General features: G+C 39.5%; 1 protein-coding gene across 3 annotated transcripts; it reads right to left on the bottom strand.

The window, feature by feature from the left end:
• Positions 1 to 1,167: 1,167 nt before the first annotated feature.
• Positions 1,168 to 13,759, bottom strand: LOC139143400 (uncharacterized). 3 transcript variants are annotated; one of them, XM_070713697.1, is made up of 2 exons: positions 13,511 to 13,759; positions 1,168 to 4,565 (listed from the first exon to the last, which is right to left on the bottom strand). In XM_070713697.1, the coding sequence occupies exon 2, from the start codon at positions 4,525 to 4,527 to the stop codon at positions 3,499 to 3,501; it is 1,029 nt and encodes a 342-aa protein (XP_070569798.1). In that variant the 5' UTR covers positions 4,528 to 4,565; positions 13,511 to 13,759; the 3' UTR covers positions 1,168 to 3,498. The 3 variants fall into 3 exon arrangements, with proteins under 3 accessions (XP_070569798.1, XP_070569797.1, XP_070569799.1); XM_070713696.1 differs by lacking the exon at positions 13,511 to 13,759 and adding an exon at positions 9,908 to 10,089; XM_070713698.1 differs by lacking the exon at positions 13,511 to 13,759 and adding an exon at positions 8,660 to 8,867.
• Between the last annotated feature and the right edge of the window lie 8,645 nt (positions 13,760 to 22,404).

Raw genomic sequence — 22,404 nt, 5'->3', positions numbered from 1 at the left:
ATTGATCTAATTTAAATATCTGCTAAATATTGAAAAGGGATTACATTATGTTAAAATCACATTGATTGTGATTTTCGTGTATTTAGCCCGCGGTTACTCTGATCGCTCGAGTATACTTAGGAATCTACACACAACCGTACACAGATTTTCGACAGAATTGATATATAAACGGGGTTGCATAGAGTAAGGTTGGACAGTTACTATCTCATCCCGATAGAAACCGAGAAGTTCTAGGTGTACTAAAAAAGATGTGGCACGACGAGACTAACAAATGAGGGAATTTTTAGGGGAGAGGAACTCTCAATCTCCGGAGCGGAGTTATATGTTTGACTTGAAAGAACACAAATATGCGAATCTCCCATTTTTACCTATTTTTCCAAGCTTCGTCCCTATCGCTACAAGTGCATGTTCTTTTTTGTCTCTATTCTTAAAATCGGGTGATCTAACGTCGTATAAGGCGGGATAACTTGACCAGATTATCCTCAATAACTGCATCATTAATATAACTATCGTTTTCCATAGGGGCAGCCATTTTGTACGCATGCGCGTAGGTAGAAAGTAGTGAGTAAAATTACTCAGTCGAGCGCACACGGTGAGTAATTTTCCTCGCGAGGAAAAAAATATCAAACATGTTGGATATTTTACTCAACGCGCAAAAGAGTGATGCAACGCGCAAAAAATCGACCGCACACGGAGAGAAGTTTGCTGAGCAATTTTCCTCGCGAGGATTTTTGCTCAGCTAATTTCTCTCGTGTGCGGCCGGCTCAAGTAAGCAAGTGCATTGTTTATCAACTTTTCAAAACAATTCCGTTTTTAATGGATTGTAATTTTTTTCTTGGCATGGAATACCATTGAAGCGAAACATATCGCAATAGCTTTATACAGAACTGAATTATTGCCACAGAGCACGCTTTCCTCCCTAGCCGGTAAGATTTTCTTCTGGTTGACAGACATACTTTCCCCTGCAAAGCGACTGCCGATTTTGCTTGGCTTTCCCGGCTAGCTCTACGACTTCGAAACCGAAGTCTTACATTATACAGCTGTAACAAAAAGAAAGTTAACTTTCTAACAGTGCGTTTATTCAGGGCATGTGCCCTTGATGTTGCTTGAGAACTGAAATGCGAGATGTCTTATATGGTGATAGAGAAAGCGCTCCGATACCAACAGTTTTGTTAATTTTTCTTTATTCTTTCTTATCACAAACACTTCTCAAAAAAGCACACAGAGAGAGACCTATCATTCAATTTGACGTATTTCAGTTGTGTTTCTGAGTAAATGGGAGATAAAAAAAATCACCACAAACTTGAATAAGGTGTTCGCTTTGTTACAAAATTATCTCAATATAAAAACTGTTAGTTGAGTAGGTGGTAGAAAATGTGAAAAATACCTTCAACGCATATTATAAAATAATTCCATAGCTTCCCAGACATGTAATGTTATCTGAGCAATTATCTGAGAGTTGTATTCTCAGTCACATGCATCTTAAGCAAATCAAAACAAAGCGGCAGGTAGTTCCTGAGAGTTTGATGTTTGAGCCCCGTTAAGGCTCATTTGCATATGCATTACGTCACATTATGGTTTCATCTGTAACCTGTTAGTGTATTAAGCACATCTCAAGTTCTTACAGTGGATAGTTGCACTGACATGAAGGCCTGTACAGTCTAGGATGGCTGAAATACATATTAGTACTGTACACACACAGTTAGGAGATTACATGTATATATGCAGTATAACTCAACAGAAATGTCACTTGGTATTTCTTGAAGTCATTTGTTTGTGTCATATTTACAAGTTGGACCGGGTAAAAGTCAACGCAAATCCTAAGGAATACGTGTGCAGGGGATTGAAGTGAAAGACAAGTAGAACTTGGAACTGTATCACTGCTGCGCTGAACTTCGTTCGGGCACAAAAGTGTTGAACAGGAAAACATTATTTGTAATGTGAAATTACAGAATCGACTTCAACACCGAACTTGGTACATCGTCCCTTTAAGGGGCTTCGGCGAAAAACGAGAAAAAAGAACGTATTTTATATTGTCTAACATTTGAGGCAGTTTCGTCTTCCTTTAAGTAAACAAAATCAACTCAATATAAGCAGTATCCGATTTTTCATGGACACTTTTGCTCTGAAATAAACTGTTTGTCGCAACCTCGCGGATAAACCCCTTCGTGTCATGATTTGAATGATGACAACTTTTTTCCGTCTGTAAGAAACATTAAAAACGTGCGACAAGTACTGACATACGTCCGGTTCTTTATGAAGATTCGCTTTACATTTCAAAACAATAACTAACTTTACTATGCCAACAATCTTGTCACTCTCCGAACCCTTTCTACACACAAGTGAGTGGGTAATAAACCTGCCTTAATACGGCGACTAAACGCCTACTCAGAAGTGCATACAGTGCCTGGAATTTTTAGTCTTTGAAAAAATAAAGGTCGTAGGTCATCGTCGCAGAAATCCATGATTACATTTAAAAAGACATATGCAAGCCACGATCTACTCAAGGATGAGTTTTCTCCCCTTAAATTTTAACACAATTACTATTATCACGGTGCTGTAAAATGAGAGAAAATAACTAAAGGCCCATTCTTGTCAATTCGGTAAGTACATTATTTCTGTCTGTTTTTCCATTAAGCAGAACTTTGTTTCCGGATTGGTCGATATCTGCATTCTCAAACTACCGGGATGTGTTTCTGTTTCCCTTGAACACCGTTCAGAACCTGCATTGATTTTATCTGCTGTAAAGATGAAAGTTAATTCATGCCCGATACGAACAGAACAGGAGCAGGTGATACATAATAGATGAATGGCACAACAAAACAACACACGGAGAGGTGAACCTGCCAAGCAGACAGATGGATATAGAAAAATATAGAAAAATAAAGACAGTAGAATATTGTCTGCCTTGTTATCTGTCCATCTGTTTCCGATTTAAGATAGTATGCGCCTCGAAATTGAAATGCTTAAACGTTTGCTCAAACTTTCCTCAAGGATTCTTTCAATCATTCTCTTTCAAAATCAAGAATGTCAAAAATCGGGGATCACCGCGCAAGTTTTCGTACCAGAGAAACAAATAACCCAAGATTTAGGCCTACGCATATTTACAATTCAAAATGGCCACCATTCCTACGTTGACTCCGATGGAGAAAAAATAAAATTTCCGAAAAACTAAGCCGGTGAAAAGTTTGGTTTCACAAAGAGCTTTAAAATGAATCCCCACAAGTGGTATACCAGAAAAGAATTGCAAAAGTTTGAGAGTCCAAATATCTGTCCCCGAGGCGCGTTCTACCTTAATAAAGAACAGTGATGCATTGAACCAAACAAATTATTACACATTTTGACAGACGAAAGACAAATGCATGCAAGCACTTTGGATTAGATAGCCAAGACACAGGTTGTTAGCCGGACAGATGTGATAACGGATAGGAATGTAGACGCCTTTATCGTCATCGCATGCAACTCAAGAGATATAGACAATTAAATGCCAATCTAAACTCAAACTTTAAATCCCTTCCTCTCACTGATGCTAGCATTTGCCGCCATTCGAGACAGGGCGTTGCTCTCTGTTACAAAGTCCTTGGTTCCGTAGTAAATGTACCTCGCAATCTCTCCGTAGGACGTGTCCAATTCTCGTACGTTATCCGCTGTGAATTTTTCATCAGACCATGTTTCAAAGTAAGCTCTAATCCACACCTGGATGGTATATCTGTTCTCCCACCATTTGTACTTGCCAAAGAAAAGATTGACGTGGTTCCACTCGACCACACTCGACTGTTCAACGTGTACCAACTCTGGGTTCTGACGGCTAAGTTGAAAAGGTCGTTGCCCCGAATTACAGGTGAAACAGTCGCCATCATACGATTTATAGCTGTCGTAAAACATTTTCAAAAACGTCGAATTCTTGGTAGCGACAATCATGCCATTATTAAATATATGGGCGGCTGGTTGCCCGATAACGAATTCGTAGTGACGTAAAGGCTCCAGCGAGTTCACAACAACGACATCAGTGTCGAGATAGACACCGCCAATTTCAAGAAGTATTTCCAGTCGTACGACGTCCGCTGCGTGCTCCGGTAGATCTATGTTTAACGTGCTGTTGTGAATTTTCGTCTTCCTTAGCCGCGGTATCACTTCCAGGACCGGAATGTTCTTTGCTTCTTTCCACCAACGACTGTCTGGCTCGCAGTCGGTATGAAACATAATTCTGTCCGCCTTCATGACGTAGAAAGCGCTGAGGATTGGGATGAGATGGTCGAATCTGAATTCGTGACAAGTGAACCAAATGAAGTGGGCGATGTTCGGTACTATAGCCTGTCGGTGAGGTTTAAGTTTCCCGGTCATCCACTCGGCTTCACCCTTCGCCAGGCCGATAATGTTCCTCCAACTGTTGATGGGCACACTCCGTAACGGCATGCCGGTGAGGTTTGTCACCATGGCTGCGTAACCGTAAAGGAGTAGAACACACGACGTGCAGGACAAAATGATGCACAAACGAAGTCTTCTTCTTACATTCTGATGAGTCATCGTTTTTGCAGCTGGCCTGCTCTCCGACTCAGAGCGAACTGTGGAGGAAAAACATCAAGAAGTAAGATTGACATTCCCGTAGTCAGCAGTAGTAACCAGCATTAAAGGTACATGGTCATCGTAAATTTGCATATTCCATATATGGTAAAGGGGCGGGACTTAGTGTACTACCCCGTAACACCAATAGCTGTCCGTCCTCCACATTTGATACGTCAAAGGACATGCAGACGACATTGCTAAGTAAGCCATTGCTGGTCATGTGGGGGCGCCCTTTTTAAAAGCGGCCACTCGCGTAAAATCTGTGATAGGCTAGTAAAACAGGTGATCGAATACCTTTAATCACAGAGAAACATAGACATCTCTCAACGGGTATTGTTTAAGGCGTGAAGCAGTTACGTAACCCATCCATGTTCGCCTCGCCTCAGGTTGCTCTCGCTTCTCTTTTCCGAAGAGTGCCGACCATGCATCCTTCTGTAATTTTCGGATTTTCGCCAATTGTTAAGCGAAAGTATGTTCGGCAAAGTTTGTGTTGTTGTTGTCGTGTGGTGCTGAGCGGAATTGACGTGCTGGCGAAAACGGGAGTGTTTTGAGCTTCAGGAAAGTGAGTTTTACCGTTTTAAAAATTCCTCTCATATTTTTATGAATATATAACGAGTGTGTTTGAACCAAATTTGAAAGTCTTTTATCGATACTGTCTGGTTTTACTCAATGGTTTACGGTCAGTCATACCGTCTTTTACACGTGCGTCAAGGTAGGACATGTTTATGAAACTGCTGGCGTGTTATGTTTTGATTGGCGTGAAGCAGTGTTTCTGGCCTGAGAGCTCACAAAGTAACTATGGTTGCTACGCGACTGGCAGTACGATGCCATCTCGTCGTATTTTTCGCATAATCTCGTGCAATTATCAACCACAAACAAAGCCTCCAAAAAGTTTAACACCTTTGAAGCTCATTTTAATATGAAAAGCCAATAGTCTACCGAGACGACCATGGAACAAAAGGCATGCCGCGTTTCCAGTCTGTCCATATTTGTCTGTGCTTCAATCTAAGGACGAGATATAACTTCGAATTTCGAATGACCAAGCCTGAACATGCCACTTATCATACTGATTCCTTTCGTTATCAATGCTTATCAAAATCACCAAAACGCTATGTATTCTGAGTCGACTAAAATCAAAGAATTGAAACCTCAGTAATTGATGAGAGCTGACCGTCATCCGTATATTGTTATCTTTGTTAAGCAACCTGACGATAAGTAGTTCTGGCGTGTAGGTCCTCAAAATGTGACTCTCCCAAGTTCTTTTTTCTAATATGTGACCCTCCCGCCAAGCGTGTCCATTACCTACCCTTTGGCAACAAATGGAAGTAAATGATCGTAGACTAGCATATCATTTTTTACCTCATAGTTGAGAAGAGGTTACCAACTGGTTGAAAGCAGGGGTACAAGAGAAAATTATCACGCTAAGGAGCTTTCAGTTATTTGTCGATGGGTATGCCAGGGGAATACGGGAGGGTCATTTTTACAAACCTGCCCTTGGGGACGGGTCACATTAACAATCCCCCATACTTAACTAGCTATACCTGTGCATTTTGTATGACAATTGATTAGAAGAGTATATGTGAAAAACCGATGTAATTGGAATTTTATCCCAAACAATCAAGTCACTACACATGTCAAACTGTCGGCAGTCCCTCGTGTGTTCTTGACCGTGGAGTATGCTTGTCCCAAATACCGAGATCATGCACAGTTTGTGCCCAGAAAAACGCTCGAACTGCATGCCACCGTGACTGTCGATAGCCTGTGAGCCCAACACACAGGTAAACAGGCGGTGTGTGCTCCATATGGGTTATAAAACCAAGATATGTGTATCATAAATATGAAAATCAAGGTCAAATTCCAAAGAATATCGAATGACGAAGGGCCAAGACAAACGAAGGGATGCGATCGTAGGGTACACCTGGAGTTTAATGGCGAGGCATACATCTGATACATTAAAGATTCAAATTTGGAAGGAGGGGGTAATGTCTGATAAATTGGAAAAGGGGAGAGGGTCACATTTTAGATAGAAGTACTGGGGGATCATATTTTACACGATGGGCCACCCCTGATTTCCCCGGTTCAACCCCTCGTAATAACTGAAAGCTCCCTAAAGGACAGTTGGATGACAGAGGTAGACGAGACCAGGAATGCTCAGACCTGTACCGCCTGCACGCACTGCCATAGCTATAACCCGTATAGATTTCTATCCGGGTACATTGTGTTTTTACGTTTTTACTGACGAAACGTGTAAGCCATATCCATATGTGATTCCTACAGCCTTTTATGTATATCATCAACAAAGAATTACCCTATAGTAGCCGATACAATGCGTCATGTAGAACATCAATTTTGAGGAATTTCATGCCAGTTCGGACTTACATTCTATTGTCTCAGTCAACATGTACTTGGACACTGTACAGATACTGGGTGTGATGATACTGGGTGTGTTGAAATAAGAGATCTAAATATATGGTTTTGGAGTAAGGCTCTATAAATAAAATTCTTTGTTTGCCGTCCACGTGCTGGTAGGTTTTCAAGAAAACATACACAATGTTAACACTATTACAAACAAAAATATTATTTTTCCAAAGAAAACCAAACAAAAATTGAGCTTATTTTAATACACTTGTGGTTTTTTTCAGTGTTTGTTTTTTTTTTTTTTGGGGTTTTTTCCGCTGGCTGGCTGAAAGATTTTTCAAAAATCCCAGGACGCCAAACAAAGAATTTTCTTTAAATGGCCTAAGGAAAAGTCAATAGTGTATTTCACAAGCAGAACAAAACACTGGAAAATACATTATAGCTAGGAGAGTATCAAGACGGTAATTAATGACGGTACTATTGTTCACATTGCGATGGAAAGATTAAAGCAACAATGTTTTTCAATAACCAGATGTATTGGCACCCATCCAGTTTTGCCTATATCATAGCTGCATGTGCATTTCGAACAGTCGGTTTTTGTTAGTACTGTAATCACAGTAAGACTGATGTGAAACCAACTCATGGCTGTTGCATCATCATGTAAACAAGCCTCACTATTTTAGTTTCCAGAGTCTATCGTTAAAACAGGCAAATATTTTCAACACATTGGCATCAGTATTAACCTGTTCAACATCCGCATTCATATCTATAATGCTATCTTCAGTGCAGGTTTCGACCCTACTTTCGTGAAGCCGCAGTTTACTCTTTCAAGTAACACTGTCAATCCGAAGCCGCAGTTTACTTTTACAAGTAATACTGTCGCGCCGAACGCGAAACGATCTTAAAGTAATGTAACGACTGAGAGGGTGGACCGTGACCGAATGGCAGCGATGTGTGTTATTTGGCCAATCGCTGGCAAGAAGTTCAATGTTGTGACGATATTTACATTGATTTTGCGGCGGAAAGTAACAGCCATTTTTTCAAAGCATTGTGTTGAACATTCACTTTGAAAATTCTCTGATTTGGGGTATTAAATCTCGTTTTGAAATCCAGGGGATCTTTTTCCATCTGATTCATGCAAAATATTACCCCCGCACTATTGGACGGTACGAAGAAAAGGGAGTTCAACTATGCGAAAGATTCCATACATATCAGAGATGGCAGCCCTGCCAAACGTTACAATGTACGACATAATCCAGTCAAAATAGGGTTAGACCCACCACAAATTGCAACAGAATGTTTTTCTTCAGAATACATTTTGGAGAGGTACCCAGAACAACTCGAATCTACCTTGGAGAAATATGTCTAATTTGCATAAATCAAATATGGCCGCCAGCCATTCTACAAAATGATATAATTGGCAATATATCACATGTTTAACAAGCTATTTCAGTGATTTCAAAGTCTGACATGCTGAGCGGAATATGGTTTTTCTTTGGAAAATTTAAGCTTCCAATTTGTACAAATTTGGCGGGCATTGCGTTGTTGTTGTTGCCGTTTGGTACTTGTCAGAGTAAAGGCAAAGTAGGCTTGTAGTATATAATAGCTATAATCTTGTTTCGATTAATCCAGAAAAAACGGGATCATGTTCTTTTCGTTGAGTGTGTAAGAGACGCGGTACCGTGGCTTAAATATTTTCACTATGTAGTCCTGTCCATGAACAAAGATTACTTACGTCAATATGTATATCTTGCTGTTGTTGAAAGATGACTCTCTGGAAATTCCAGATTTTGACGTTGACATAACGTTTCGAAATTTTCCCGTGAAAGTCAGATGATTTTAGAATCTCTCTCCATGGACAGACGTTGTTGGCTATGGCACGTATTTCTAGGACTGCAAGAACTCGGCAACACTTGAAGCAATCGCATACTAATGTGTTTCTTTTTAGTTCTCGACCACGTAAGAAATGGTGAGGTGTTTATTGGTCGAATTGAATGAAAGATTTAAGAGCAAATCCCGACAATAAAGCGTCCACTTCAAATCTGATTCTTTCTAGGATTTAATGCCCGCTATAAAACAGCGCAGGTTATGGCTTGTCGTCTGGTGTCGGTAGACACAGAAAGAATTCGCTGCGAACAAATCGTCTGCATTTTGAGCGGTCGACATTTGTTACTTCATACGAAACGAGCAAAAACTAAGAGGAGTGGCAGTGAAGGACGAATAGAAAACCTAATCAAGTGAAGAAACGATAGATGTTATTTGGAGAAGGACAACATCTTCAGTGAGGGATAAGATGTAGGGAACTTTTATCACCCTATTCTGTTAGTGTTATGAAAATATTGTCCTTCACCACATTCTGCACTAATAACATTGTCCTTCGTCACTGTCCAGTCAAAATTATGTCCTTCGCCCTACCCTGTAGTAAAATAGTGCCATTCACACAATATCCTGTGCTCTAATGACATATAATTGCCTCCTATTGAATGAGTGTCGTCACAAATGTGTGGCTGTGACGTTGTTTACCTTTGAGCTACCTTGGATTCGAAACCATTTCGGTTTTGCATGAAAGAGTGGCATTGTAAAAGGTAGGGGTTTCTTTTCGAGGCCACGAAATTAATGCGAGTTTTGCGCACGGCATAAATTTATTGCCCATTTTTTGTCTCTGATACTCGAGAAGGTCTATGAGTCAACCAAGAACGAGAGTTGGAGGGGGGTGTCACAGACCGCTGGTTTGACGGGTATGGCGTTTAGCGATCACGTGCAACGAAATTGGTGATGCGCTGATGAATGATGCATTGAGATGTTGCACCTTGAGAGAGAGTGTGTGTTCTTTTTCGTGTGAATTCAGGTTTTCTGTGATCTATATGTATTTAGCAAAGACACAAATGCCCTACTCCTGTATACACACGTCAGAGAGCTGTAAACGGCGCCTTGATATAAATTCAGTTTGCCAATTTGCGAGTGATATACAATGTTGACTTGCCTTTATCATCGCTGTATTGGACTTCTACGCGACGTCTGCGATGACCTATGCTTTCCATGGGAGTACCTTTTAGACGCAACAGCTTCAAACATAGGCCCTTTTTAGGGTCTGTGTTTCAAAACATTCTGGCGGTGATCGACCTATTTGCACATTGCGAAACAAAATGGCGTCCAAAGGTCACTTTGGGTTGAACATTAACCCAAAAGACCGCTCGAATGTGATTAAAACTCAACCCTGCACGACCGCAGTTATAAAAGAAGATTGAAATACAGCAAACTGCCGTGAATATGTGTTCTGGGATATCTTGAACAAAATCAAGACTTGGACGTGGGAAAGTCACGTTGAAAAGCTTGACATTTTGCCTTCCCGCGACGATTTGAAAATTTCCACTCCAGCCCACTTATTATCTCCTCTCCCAACTTCCATTCGGGAAAGTTCCTCAAGGCCCATTCCCAACAAGAAAAGCTATGCACATATCCTTTCTTTCCCGTTAAATAATTTTCCCTGACCTCGGTGGAACCCTGCCCCCCCCCCCCCCCCCCGCTACAAGGAACAACCGAATTATATTAAACCCTGTCCTCTCAAGATAAAGACACGCCTCAACCCGACTTGCAAACAATTTCAAGCCAATAGCTTTACTTGTTTGCTGTCTTTATGGAATATTATGTCTCTGTGGAGCTAATCATGATTAATGACAGGTTTGACCAAGTGGTGGGATTATGTTATTATCATATGCTCGCATTGCATAAATTATCGCGGTGGAACTTTGTACTTTTGAGACTTTGAATTCTACTGTTTACTGAGTTTCCATGACAATGTTCTCAAAATTATAAATTGATTTATGAGCCATTGTTCGTATAAATTAATTTTACATGTACATTCTGGAGGTAAGATATCTTGGATGACCCTGAAGGGTAGCGTTACACGCCTGACCTGACGCGAAGTGATGTGGTGCGATGTGAGTGATTACCACCATAGCGAGATGTGCAATGTGATGCAACGCGACGTCATGTGAAACGACGTGACGTGGCATGGCTTCATTTGATACGTCGCGACTTGATGCAATTTGATGAGAAATGTTATGCGATCTTTCTGAATAGATGCACGTGCAGAACAGTCGGTCAAATATCTCTTTTATCGGTAAATCCTCTTGCCTTAATAACCTTTTACTGGGACATGATATAATTGTAAGATACCAGTTTATCGATGGGCTATATGTACAGTGATCGAATCGGACGAAGCGTGAAAATAGCCATGCAGTGTATTCGCGGTATCATGAATCGCGCGCGAGATCTCGGCCCAAAAAACGGGTTTCTAGCCAGAATTTCAATATACTGTTATGATATATACAACAGCAACAAGAAACTGCCTCGGTAAATGAGTATGCCACTTGATTTTGACCGTTTCACTCCATATATGCATCCGCTATCACCCGTGCATATATATGCCGTACTGGTAAATCTGGTACTATATTCGTCACTGATGTAGTTTCTAGCGTAGACCTCGGACATCTATCACAGTTAAACATACGTCATGTTGAGTTCAGACTCGCCGTGGTATAGAGTTGCGCACTAAGATAACTGGCACTTTTTTTAAGCGTCGATATAATAACATCGCCAGGATGATACTTTAGTGGTAAATATTAACAGCTATTGCGGATACTTCAGCTGTTCCTGTTCTTGTTGCCGTTTGGCACAATTTACTCCAACTTTATCTATAAAATGCATCCGCTTCACGTTTATGTTGATTTTGATCAACCACAGGCCTTTACCCTGCACCAAAGACGTCACTCAACCCCCCTAATAATCTTGGACGATCAACGGATGGTTATTCAGGGTTATCATCGCGTGTTTGTCAATTGACCCAACTGTATTGAATTAAAATTAGGGTTAGGTTCTTGTTTGTTTATGATGAGTTCAGCTATTTGCTGTAAATTTGCCGTAGGTTCAACGGGTTTGTCTCCAGTTTATTGTAAATTTACGCTCGTGCGATTTTCCTGGATCCTACATTTGCTTGTAATTGTCTTGTAAAACACATCTCTTCGATGTATCCTAATTTTCTTTGGTTTCTTTTTTTTCGTTTTTATTTTTTCTTTGTGTGTTGATTAACAGAAGTATGTCATCTGACACGATAAAAACTCCAGACTCGTGGCTCTTGTCTGTGCGTTCGAACTCGGGCCACATCCTCTGAACACATTGACCTGAACTGGCGTCCTTTAGCAGGTGACACTGAGCGAACTCGAACCCCCTTGACTTCCTCTTTTGTCGTATATCGATACATGACCTCTAGTTGGTTTCGTTTTATTCATCGTTGTCCTCAACAAGTACTCGAAACGATGACTTTAAGGCCGTTGAAAATCCTCTCGACACAGACAGCCGAATTTCATTTCTTGCCCGACGCCACAGAGAAATTTACTCGTAAAATACATGAACTGTTCAAAATTTTGTACAAGAAAGCCCCTCTGCCATACTCAGTCTTGCTAAGATTTTAAAAAAATACAAAGAACGGAAAAGAGACAAGCTGTGAGCAGACAGCTTTTTACAAAAAATGTATATTTGACATCAAATGTACTGGTTGGTACAGGGCATGGGAGCTTGTGCATAAATGAGATTATTCTACACACATTGGGAAAAAATGCAAATATTGCTTCATCCTAGTGCAGAGGAGCGATTTCCTCGTGCTTAAAATAATTTTAGTGACACTGATGTACCTATCACTGTAAGGTCAGAAAAAGATATTGTCCCTCGGATTTTTTCGGCAAAGCTAAAGAGGAAAATTATTTTGTCACTGATAACTTGAAGTTTAGTTTTTACAAACTGTCCACAACAACAGAGGCATTGCATAAATATTACATATACAAGCAGTGTTGACAAGACACACACATGCTCCCAGCAGAAAATAAAACATATGCCACAAACTTGCCGAAACAGTAGGAATACGGAAGTATATAATATTTGCCGCAATTTCAAAAAAAAAAACCAAATTGACTAGAAGCGGCGATCCTGACACTGTAGAACATTCTTCCTTGCCTAACAAGACTAAAGTCAGTCTCCAGTTTTGATAAAACTTGCAGTAGCTATAATGTTCAAATCAGCCATGACCATGGTAACAATACGCAACCGTGTCCATGACAGTTTCCTGGGCGAAAGGACACTTTTAGGCGCGCGTGGGCTAACCCTAGATGTACTAGGTGTCTACACTCGCTCCTACACAAAATATATCCCCATATAGATTTTCGAAGCGCTGGCAATTCACTAGATGATAATTAATTATCAAAATACACTCTGAATGTGAAATTTAAAAGTATCAGGAAATTGTCTGGCTTATAGCAATCGAGGATGTCCTAACCACTTGGTGAAATTACTTCGTGGGATTTTTCCATATCCTGTTCTCCCGATTTCATGGACAGTAGCCGATGTGCAGTCGCTCTGACACGGTAGCGCCTACTACCTATATATTTCACCATCTGGATTTTTATGTAGTCTTCTGAATACCAAATAAAAAACAACAATCACTGGGCCGGTGTTATCGTCTGTGTAACTGTTTGACCGACAATGCTAATATAAAAAGGCAACACAGATAGCGTTGCTGGCTTGAACCTACCTTGGTGGGGGCCAATGGGTCTTCGGTCCTTCGGTCGGGGACTCAGTGGTGTTGTATCTCTGTTCCTCCCCTTCGTATGTGACGTCTCTTTTTGTTGAAACCGGTTCTACAAATACCGTATCTCTCTGAATTGGTCTCCCTGTGTTAGGGGCACAACATGTACGTGCCGAGATCTGCGAGACGTGTCGTCCAAAGACAGCCAGGCAAAAGATATCGATTGTACGATGCATGATGGAAATAGATAGTCTTATGTGAAACCAACAACCATGGTAACATTGCAACAAGCCTTACGTCATCTACAAACTTGGGGTCATGTAAGGATACATCATCCGTGCACTCGTGACTCTGTCTCCCGGAGAATCGATTGTAGCAAAACAAATATATTAAGAGCAAATATAAACTAGGAAGGTACGGTGTCGTAAATATGATAAGCAAATGTCGGTCTTTCTTTATAAAAATTTATCTGCAATAATGACGTTTGATCAGAAAAGATGTAGATCACCATAAAAATTCCATCAGTTGATCGTTTTATATTAAATCAATGAACATTTAGAATGTGAATATGAATATCGATCAGCGAGAATTGAGTTTCTCGCAGATTCGTTGCGAGACATTACAACTGTCCAAGTTGCAAGAAAAAATAAATTCTCGCATAAATCGCGGACATGACTAGAAAATGTTCATTTCTCGCTAAATTTCCTTGGCTAGGTAGTCAGTCAATACGTTATTTAGTTGTAAGTTAGTCAGGTATTAGTTAGTTAGTTAGTATTAGTAAGTTAGTGTTAGTTGGTTAGTTGGTTATCCATAGAACTATGCATAGGTAACATCATTCTTATCTATGACCATGAGTGGTTTGCACACTGCAATGTTGAGAGGTAAATGGTTCAACAATTCTATGGCATGGTTCTCTATGGCAACGGCACGTTAAGAAGATCTTGCATATCAGTGTTTAGAAATGTAAACATTGAAGTGGATTTATAAACTGAAAAAAAAGAACATATTTGGTGGATCTCGTTTCGTTTCGCCCATTCATGTCGCTGAGTCAAATTCCTTTGTTCCTAAAGGAATCTACGTACAGATAAGACAGCATGGATCTTGAAAGACACGTACGAATTCAAGAAGTCAACCACTGGTGACCGGTTACGATTATTACGTCAGAAATGTCACCTTGACGCGTATCACACGCAAATAAACTATATGTACAATATTCGTGTACACGTGGTCCAAAATTATCTTCAAGCTATGAATGAAGGAATGTGCGGAAGACTGAGAAAGGTATATTTCTACACTCTGGGAGGCTAAGACGCCGATCTCGTTACTTGATGAAATGTACCATGGGACATGAATGGGCGAAACGAAACGAGGATCGAAGGGGGATTTTTTTCCTAATCGTCGCGAAAGCACTTGCAAACTACTCCCATCAGTGCGGACGCAGATATGCGATTTTTCCGTTGTTGCTAAGCATGCTTATGCCAAATTCCATCGTTGCCAAGGGGTCCTGGCGTGCGCTTCAGAGCAACATCAGACTGACAGGGTGACGGTTCAGGTAGGTGGAGCTCTCCAAATTTTCGTTTAATTTCGCCAAGTAAGTTTGAGATCGGATATTTTAAGTAATCTTATTTTAAGAATACTGGTCTCCGATCAAAATTGACCGTTCATGCAGTAATCCTCCTCTAAATAATGTAAATATGCCAAAGAAAATTGACATTGCTGACGATAGTGGATTGCATCGTTAGGAGAAAGTTGTCAGTATTATGTCCTGCTTTCTGATGTTAATATTTCCGTCTCACGGCCTTATCTTGAACAATTTTGGTAATTTCCGTAACAGTTTATGTATATGAATAGATTTTGTGAATATCGCTTCTGGAGGAGGTCATTTGACAGTACGATAGCGTATGAAATGCAGACACCTGAAACCGGAAGTACATTAATTGATGATAACTTCGTTCACAATATTCATATTTAGTATCACGGTCGTTTAATCCAGTTATTTGTTAGGGAAGCATTAAGTTGACAATCTTCTGTCGCTTACTTAATGTATTATTATGCAGAATAGCTATTGTAACCTCCACAAATGTAATAATCTCAACAAATGTAATATCAATTGCAACTGTAATAAAATCAACCACAAATGTAATGAAATAGTCAACCATAAATGTAACAACCCGCAACCACAAATGCAATAAACAAATTAACCATAAATGTAATAAAACTCAACCATAAATGTAATAAACTTGAACTTGCATATGTGATCATTTGTTTATCAATGCCCTGAGTAAATAATAACTTTAATAAGACTAGTGTAATGTTATTGCATGCTTTCCTGAAACTAGGTTTCCTTTCCGAAACACAGAATAGAATACTTTGAGAACACTATCAGAAAACGGCGAGGTACTGATCAAACCGTTAGATAATGGAAGTGGAACAGCAGTTCTAGACACTGATAATTACATAATAAGGAAGCGTCAAAATAACTCGTCAACCAGTGATACCACACAAAGTTTATGACAGATGACTCAGAACAAATAACAGAGAAATATAAAACCTTATAACAGAAACTTACTACACAAAACATGTTGACGAGAACATATATTTCAATCTAGTAAAAAACAATACGAACACTACCTTGAACACAGTAGAACAAAATTAGACATCCTGGCATCCCTAGTGAAGGAACAAACTTCAAGTGGGACAACATAGAAATACAGACTATCTATCTATTATTCCATACAATTTATCCACTGAAGACGAATTTGAGGCAATTGATTAAGAAAGTACGGCAATTTTCGAAAAAACGGCGTTAAAGGATCGTAGTGTTATACAGTCTTCCCCACTCTGGAGTAGAGACTGCACTGACATTCAGATTACAGCTGTGTCTCGCCATGACCAATCAGTTCTGTACACAAAACAGGGAAACGTAAAATACACTTTCAAATATGCAAAACACACTAAACGCAAACAATTAAGAAATGAATAATGTGTGGAGTTGCTTTCCTTATTACATAGATCAATATTTAAGGGCTAATTCCTCAATTGCAACGACAAAATAGATTTATTACATTTATGGTTGACAAGTATTACATTTATGGGTGATTTTTTTTTTTATTACATTTATGGTTACCATTTATTACATTTGTGGTTGGTGTTTTTATTACATTTATGGTTGATTTTTGTTACATTTATGGGCGATATTACATTTATGGGTGCATTTTATTACATTTGTGGAGATTATTACATTTGTGGAGGTTACAGCTATAACCGTCGCGGTATTTCAAAAACAATACCATGCAAGTTACCCTCGAGCCACAGTCAATTGCTGTTCGATATACGGCGATGGCCGCTTTAGTATGCATTAGAAACATAGGAAGTCGGGAAATGGAATAGGCGCTATACGCACGTACAGCCGAGTTCGGAGACGGATTTTCCTGACAAAAAGCTATAGTTTACTTAATAAACCAGCATCGATGGCTTCCAATACGTCTCTGAATCCATACATGTTATAGTCTATCGTCAATAACGACCTTCTTGCTTTTTGTGGTACGATTTCCGATTCTTCTCTCGATTTTTCTCTGAGTGTCTACAATATGACGTAGTATTAAACATGAAAAAAACAAAGTCCCCTTCCTATGACCCGCGTCTTTAGCCATAGCAGTGACTATTTTTTAGCTTCACCTGTACACATAGAGAAAATGATTGTCTAGAGGGCGATGCTGTATACTAATTAGGCTGAAGTTCATATCAAGCATAGGGAGTCTATTTGGAGTTCAAATCGGATGTGCATTAAGTTTGTGAGATGAGATCCTATCAGAAACAAATGAGAGCATTTAAGTCGGACGATTCCACAGAACAGCTGATATGGAAGGATGTTTTGTGAAAATCCTGTTTTATATAACAATATCTGCTACTGATATCTGTTAATATATCATGCATGTTTATCCATTGAAGTGATAATTTTCAAAGAGTGTCATTCTTTATACAATTTACGCACTAAATTGTCCTAACAATTGACTGAGGACTTGATAAATAATCATTGACAAATACTTTTAAAACATATGTATAATAAATGATAAATTTGCTGGGTTTTTTATATGCATGTATATTAATAAGTGGTGTGAACTTATTCTTTCAGATCAACACTACATGGACTGACGGCCAGTGAACGTTATGCGTGACAAGACTGAAACATTTAAATTTCCTTTTTGACATGTCATTACAACAATGATTTATTGCCATTATAGACATTAATCATTATTACAATCTAGATTTGCTGCAATTTTATGAATTTTAGTTCAACGAAGTATAAAGATCCACAAAGATTTTAAGATTTATTAGTAATAAAGCTCTACAAGTTACATTTGCTAGAACCGAACTATTTAAGCAGTCTTTTTGAGTAATTACCTGTACAACAATTTGCCTTCAGCAATAAGAAGTTGTACAAGTGTTAGAGGTTTTAAGCAGGCTTGTTACAAATTTTATCGACAAAGCTTTTTCGACACTTTTACATGAAACCTGTCTGTGTTGTAATGTTGTTGTTATCCTGTACTCTGTCTTCTGTGTATAAGTTTTCTTTGTGTTTGACCCTTTTGAAAAGAGGCGTATACCTATCACGGTTATAGAGTTAAAATAAAGTTTATAGGGCCTATTGTTGTTGTATTGTTGTAAGATACTTATTGCATCAAATTGTAAAAGATTTATAAAAAATACGTATTTTAGTTTAGGTAAATCGCATAGCCTCATCATTAATTAAACCTGAACTTTTAGAACAATAATTGTTAAAATAATTGAACTCAGGTATAGCCTTGAAGCTTTGATACTTGTAATTTTTTTCCCTTTCTGGCTCAATATGCAAGTGTGCATTTCAGAAAAATCAGTGACAATCAGTAATCATTTATGTTTTATTACTGAATTCATAGTGGCCACTTTAGAGATACAAGGCTTCAGTAAATCGCCTCATTTTTTTATGCTTAATTTTCTGCACTTTTATAGGGGAGATACTTTCTCCGGCGCAAAAGTTCAGGATGAGAAACGGTAAACGGTAGCCGACTGGTTTTGTGTGAGGCCTAGCAGCTAGGCGATATTGCTGTGAGTGTGTAGGGGTTCGAATCCCGTTTGGGTTATAGTAAAAATTATATTTGAGAAACGCTACAATGAGTATCGTCGCTAGAGGGCAACCTTTACGCATGCGCTTTAGCTGTTATTTTAGGGATTTGCAAGGACTAGCTGTACCTGTCAGTGCTATTTTAAGTTGACATTTCCGTCTCAAGGCCTTATCGCCAAAACTGAGGGCATAGCGTTTCTAGTTGGATGTCTGTGTAAAAGGACAGTGACAAAATCAAACTTGGAGAAGAAACATGTAATGAGCATGACCGGAAAATTCAGGAGTGAATGAGTTGTATTTTCTGTCAAAACACACGAGACAACATTTTGACTTCGCGATTTTCAGCGATATAAACTAATAAGACACTAAATAATGTACGATTTGGTAAATCTAACTATTTATCTTTCAATTCGCCTAGTTATAATTAACATAAGGGACTGGTCAGTTTCTTCGGCCTGGGGGGCCGGTGGATTCATGGGGGGGGGGTCACCCTGTTTTTGACTTTGGTGATAGGGGGGGTCACCATGTTTTTGAAATGCCCAATAGGGGGGTCAGTGTGTTTTTGAATTTCGACACAGGCTCATCATTGCCTAAAATGCATTGTGTCAGCCACAAATTTCATCCAGTTGCATTTTTCGGCGCGCCCTTCGGGCGCGTAACTTTAATAATCAGACATATTTTTCAGCATGCCCAACTTTAACATATCAGGCATACATATATCAGAGATATATGTATGTTCAATATTTTTCAGCATGCTCTTCGAGCGCATTACTTTAATATATCAGACATTTTTCAGCACACCCTTCCTGTGCATGACTTTAATATACAAGACATATATCAGAGATATCAGGATGTTTCATATTTTTCTCTGCACCCTTCGGGCGCCATACTTTAATAAATCGGAGATATATGCCAGAGATATCTTGATATTTGCTAAGTGAAAGTGTACGATTATGAAATCTGCATTTCATATGAAAAGCATGACAAATTCCTGATACTTTTCTTTTGTTCTCTCTTTAAGAATTCAGTATGAGAAAGCAACATGCACAAATATCAATGTTACAAGAAAAGGTCATCTCAGACTCTGCACACATCAGATTTGGCTAAAATGCCTCTCTATGGTTCCTCAGGAGATTTAATTGGATGGCTGGCAAGTCTTAACACCCATCAAAGTTTTTGATTTACTGCTTTTTCCTGTTTGATATTAATGATTGACATCCATTTCTGTACAACAGTTCAGGACATCTGGTTAAGCATAGAAAGTGTGAAATACATTCACAGCTCATTCAAAATGTACTGTATTCAAACTTTAAGATTGACACTTTGAAATTTAATTCCTATCTTACAACTGACATGCCAACAATTTAATTAAAACACAGAATGACAGTTAAAATATAAATGTATTTTATATATATATATATATATATATATATATTATATATATATATATATATATATATATATATATATATATATATATATATATATATATGCCCTGCGTACGATGCTGTGTGTTCCCGGCGTTAAACCACAGGCGTGATACTGGGTAGTTTGTATTGTAGTTTATGCTACGCTCCGACGTTCTCTTCCGTAGCCTAACGATTAGGCTACGCACAGTACATAGAGGGACTGTGGGCTACGGAAGAGAAAGTAGGAGCGTAGCATAAACTACAAACTACCCAGTAAACATCACGCCTGTGGTTAAACGGCCACTGCATTATATTATTACATATTACAGTTGTCGCGTGCGGGGGGGGTCACCCTGTTTTCAAAATTTGGAATAGGGGGGGTCACCCTGTTTTCCAAAATTTGGAATAGGGGGGGTCAGCCACTTTTTGACGTCGGCAAAAAATAATCCACCCCCCCCCCCCAGGCCGAAGAAACTGACCAGTCCCTAAGTTGAATTCTCGATGAACTACAGGCGATATTTCTTTACAATGTGTAGCGCTAGATTTAGTGATTTTTTTGAAATTTTCGCGTTCCATACCACCCACGAAGGAAAATCGATTTTGCGCGTCTCGGGTATCTGCGTCCGCACTGCATGGGGTGTGTTACAATTCATCCTGCTCCCGTCGTTGTAGATCATGGCTGTGTTTACAAAGCAAGCACCGCACCCGAGCTGTAACTTCAACTTTAACATTGTTCTATTCTGCTAAAGAGTGTTTCTCTCATATATTTTTTAACAACTCTGCTTTATTTTCTCACGTACAATAAATTCATTCATCCTCAGGTAATCAGAATAGAAACACGCCATCGCGAGATATAGAGGACTTCCCGCTTCTTAAAATTCTGCCGTTTCTGCTGACTTTATATTTACCGACAGTCATGATCAGTTTATGACGGTAAGCGTTTCAGATGGAGGACGTTGATAACGAGCAACGATGGCGAAACGTTTGCATACTACCGGTGCCAAGCGAAAAAAACAGGTGTCGTAACTTGCTGTGACAGAATGAATTTCCTAACGTGATGTTCAAGGAACTACGACCACTGTGTATCAATACAGTAGTGAAACCGCCTGAACCGATCAACAAGGGTTTATCACTATCGAGTATCGTTGAGTTGTCAAGTAACTCTGTCAACTACTTGGCACGAAGACCTAATTTGAGCTCACAAATGCTTTGCGATGCAGTGATTTTCTATCGGTGACCTTGCCGCAAGCCTGTTAGATTTTCAAATATCTCAACGTAATATACAGCGGTTACAAATTTCGGCAACCTCTAAGTCGATAGTTGTGTGCATGATCGCGTTGTGGCGGAACTCTAGTGAAACCCACTAATCAGTACCTTCGTGAGCTTGTAATCGTGCAATTAGCCCGTTTTGAACTCTTAATCCATTTCGATCTCCCTTGAACAAGTGCCAAGAGACGTGGTCTGCCAGGTCTAAGCATGTCGGCTACGTGTCTCAAAATTGTTACCTTGGTTGAAAACAAAACAATAATTCCCTAAATGTATGTCTTGGAATTGTATTTCCAGGCCTCTAAACACGCTTATACCACAAGTACTCCAAGTCGTACGTGGAAGGAGCGACAAGCACATTTATGTATTCCATGCACCGAGAAATATTTCCTTCTACAACAATGGCGTTTCATACACAATGAAGGTAATCTCACAATGGAATAAAGAAAAACAACGATTATAAAACTCAAGGCATGATTACGGATACCCAAGTTCAGTTCTATCAATGCAGTCTGACATATTAATATTTGATTAACCGTAGAATACTTTAAAAGTGTACAAATCTCCTCAGGTTTTTGATTTGCTTAAACTGTATCCACTCACTTGAAATAGCGAAAGCGCCACCATTGGTCCGGTATGTTCTTTGGCCTAACCCCTGTGTCAGATCAATCCAATCTTTCTAGCTTTTTGGAAAGAGTACACAGTAAAAAATGCTTTTAGGGATCGTGGTAAGAGTGTGACCTCGACAGTGGTGCCCCGTCCACTCTGTTTATTTCTATCTGCATCCGTCTGCTGGCCAGAACCTGCTTTTCTTTGTGTCTCTGTTGAAGGGGAGACCGGGAAGCGGGGAGATTTCTCAGAGGGGAATTGAGCAAACTGTGAGCGGGAGGGGACATTTTTCAAATGGTAACAGGAGGCATTTATGAACATTTTTTTCCCTTCTAAAATTTGAATTTGTTCAAAATTCGTTAGAATTGCATACCTACATGTAAAAACACCTGTTTTATCGGCTGAATATTCTCTCTCTCTCTCTCTCTCTCTCTCTCTCTCTCTCTCTCTCTCTCTCTCTCTCTCTCTCTCTCTCTCTCTCTCTCTCTCTCTCTCTCTCTGTTTCCGAACTA

Source organism: Ptychodera flava, chromosome 11 (assembly GCF_041260155.1).
Source record: "Ptychodera flava strain L36383 chromosome 11, AS_Pfla_20210202, whole genome shotgun sequence".
NCBI lineage: Eukaryota > Metazoa > Hemichordata > Enteropneusta > Ptychoderidae > Ptychodera > Ptychodera flava.
This window is presented reverse-complemented; position numbering and strand designations above follow the sequence as displayed.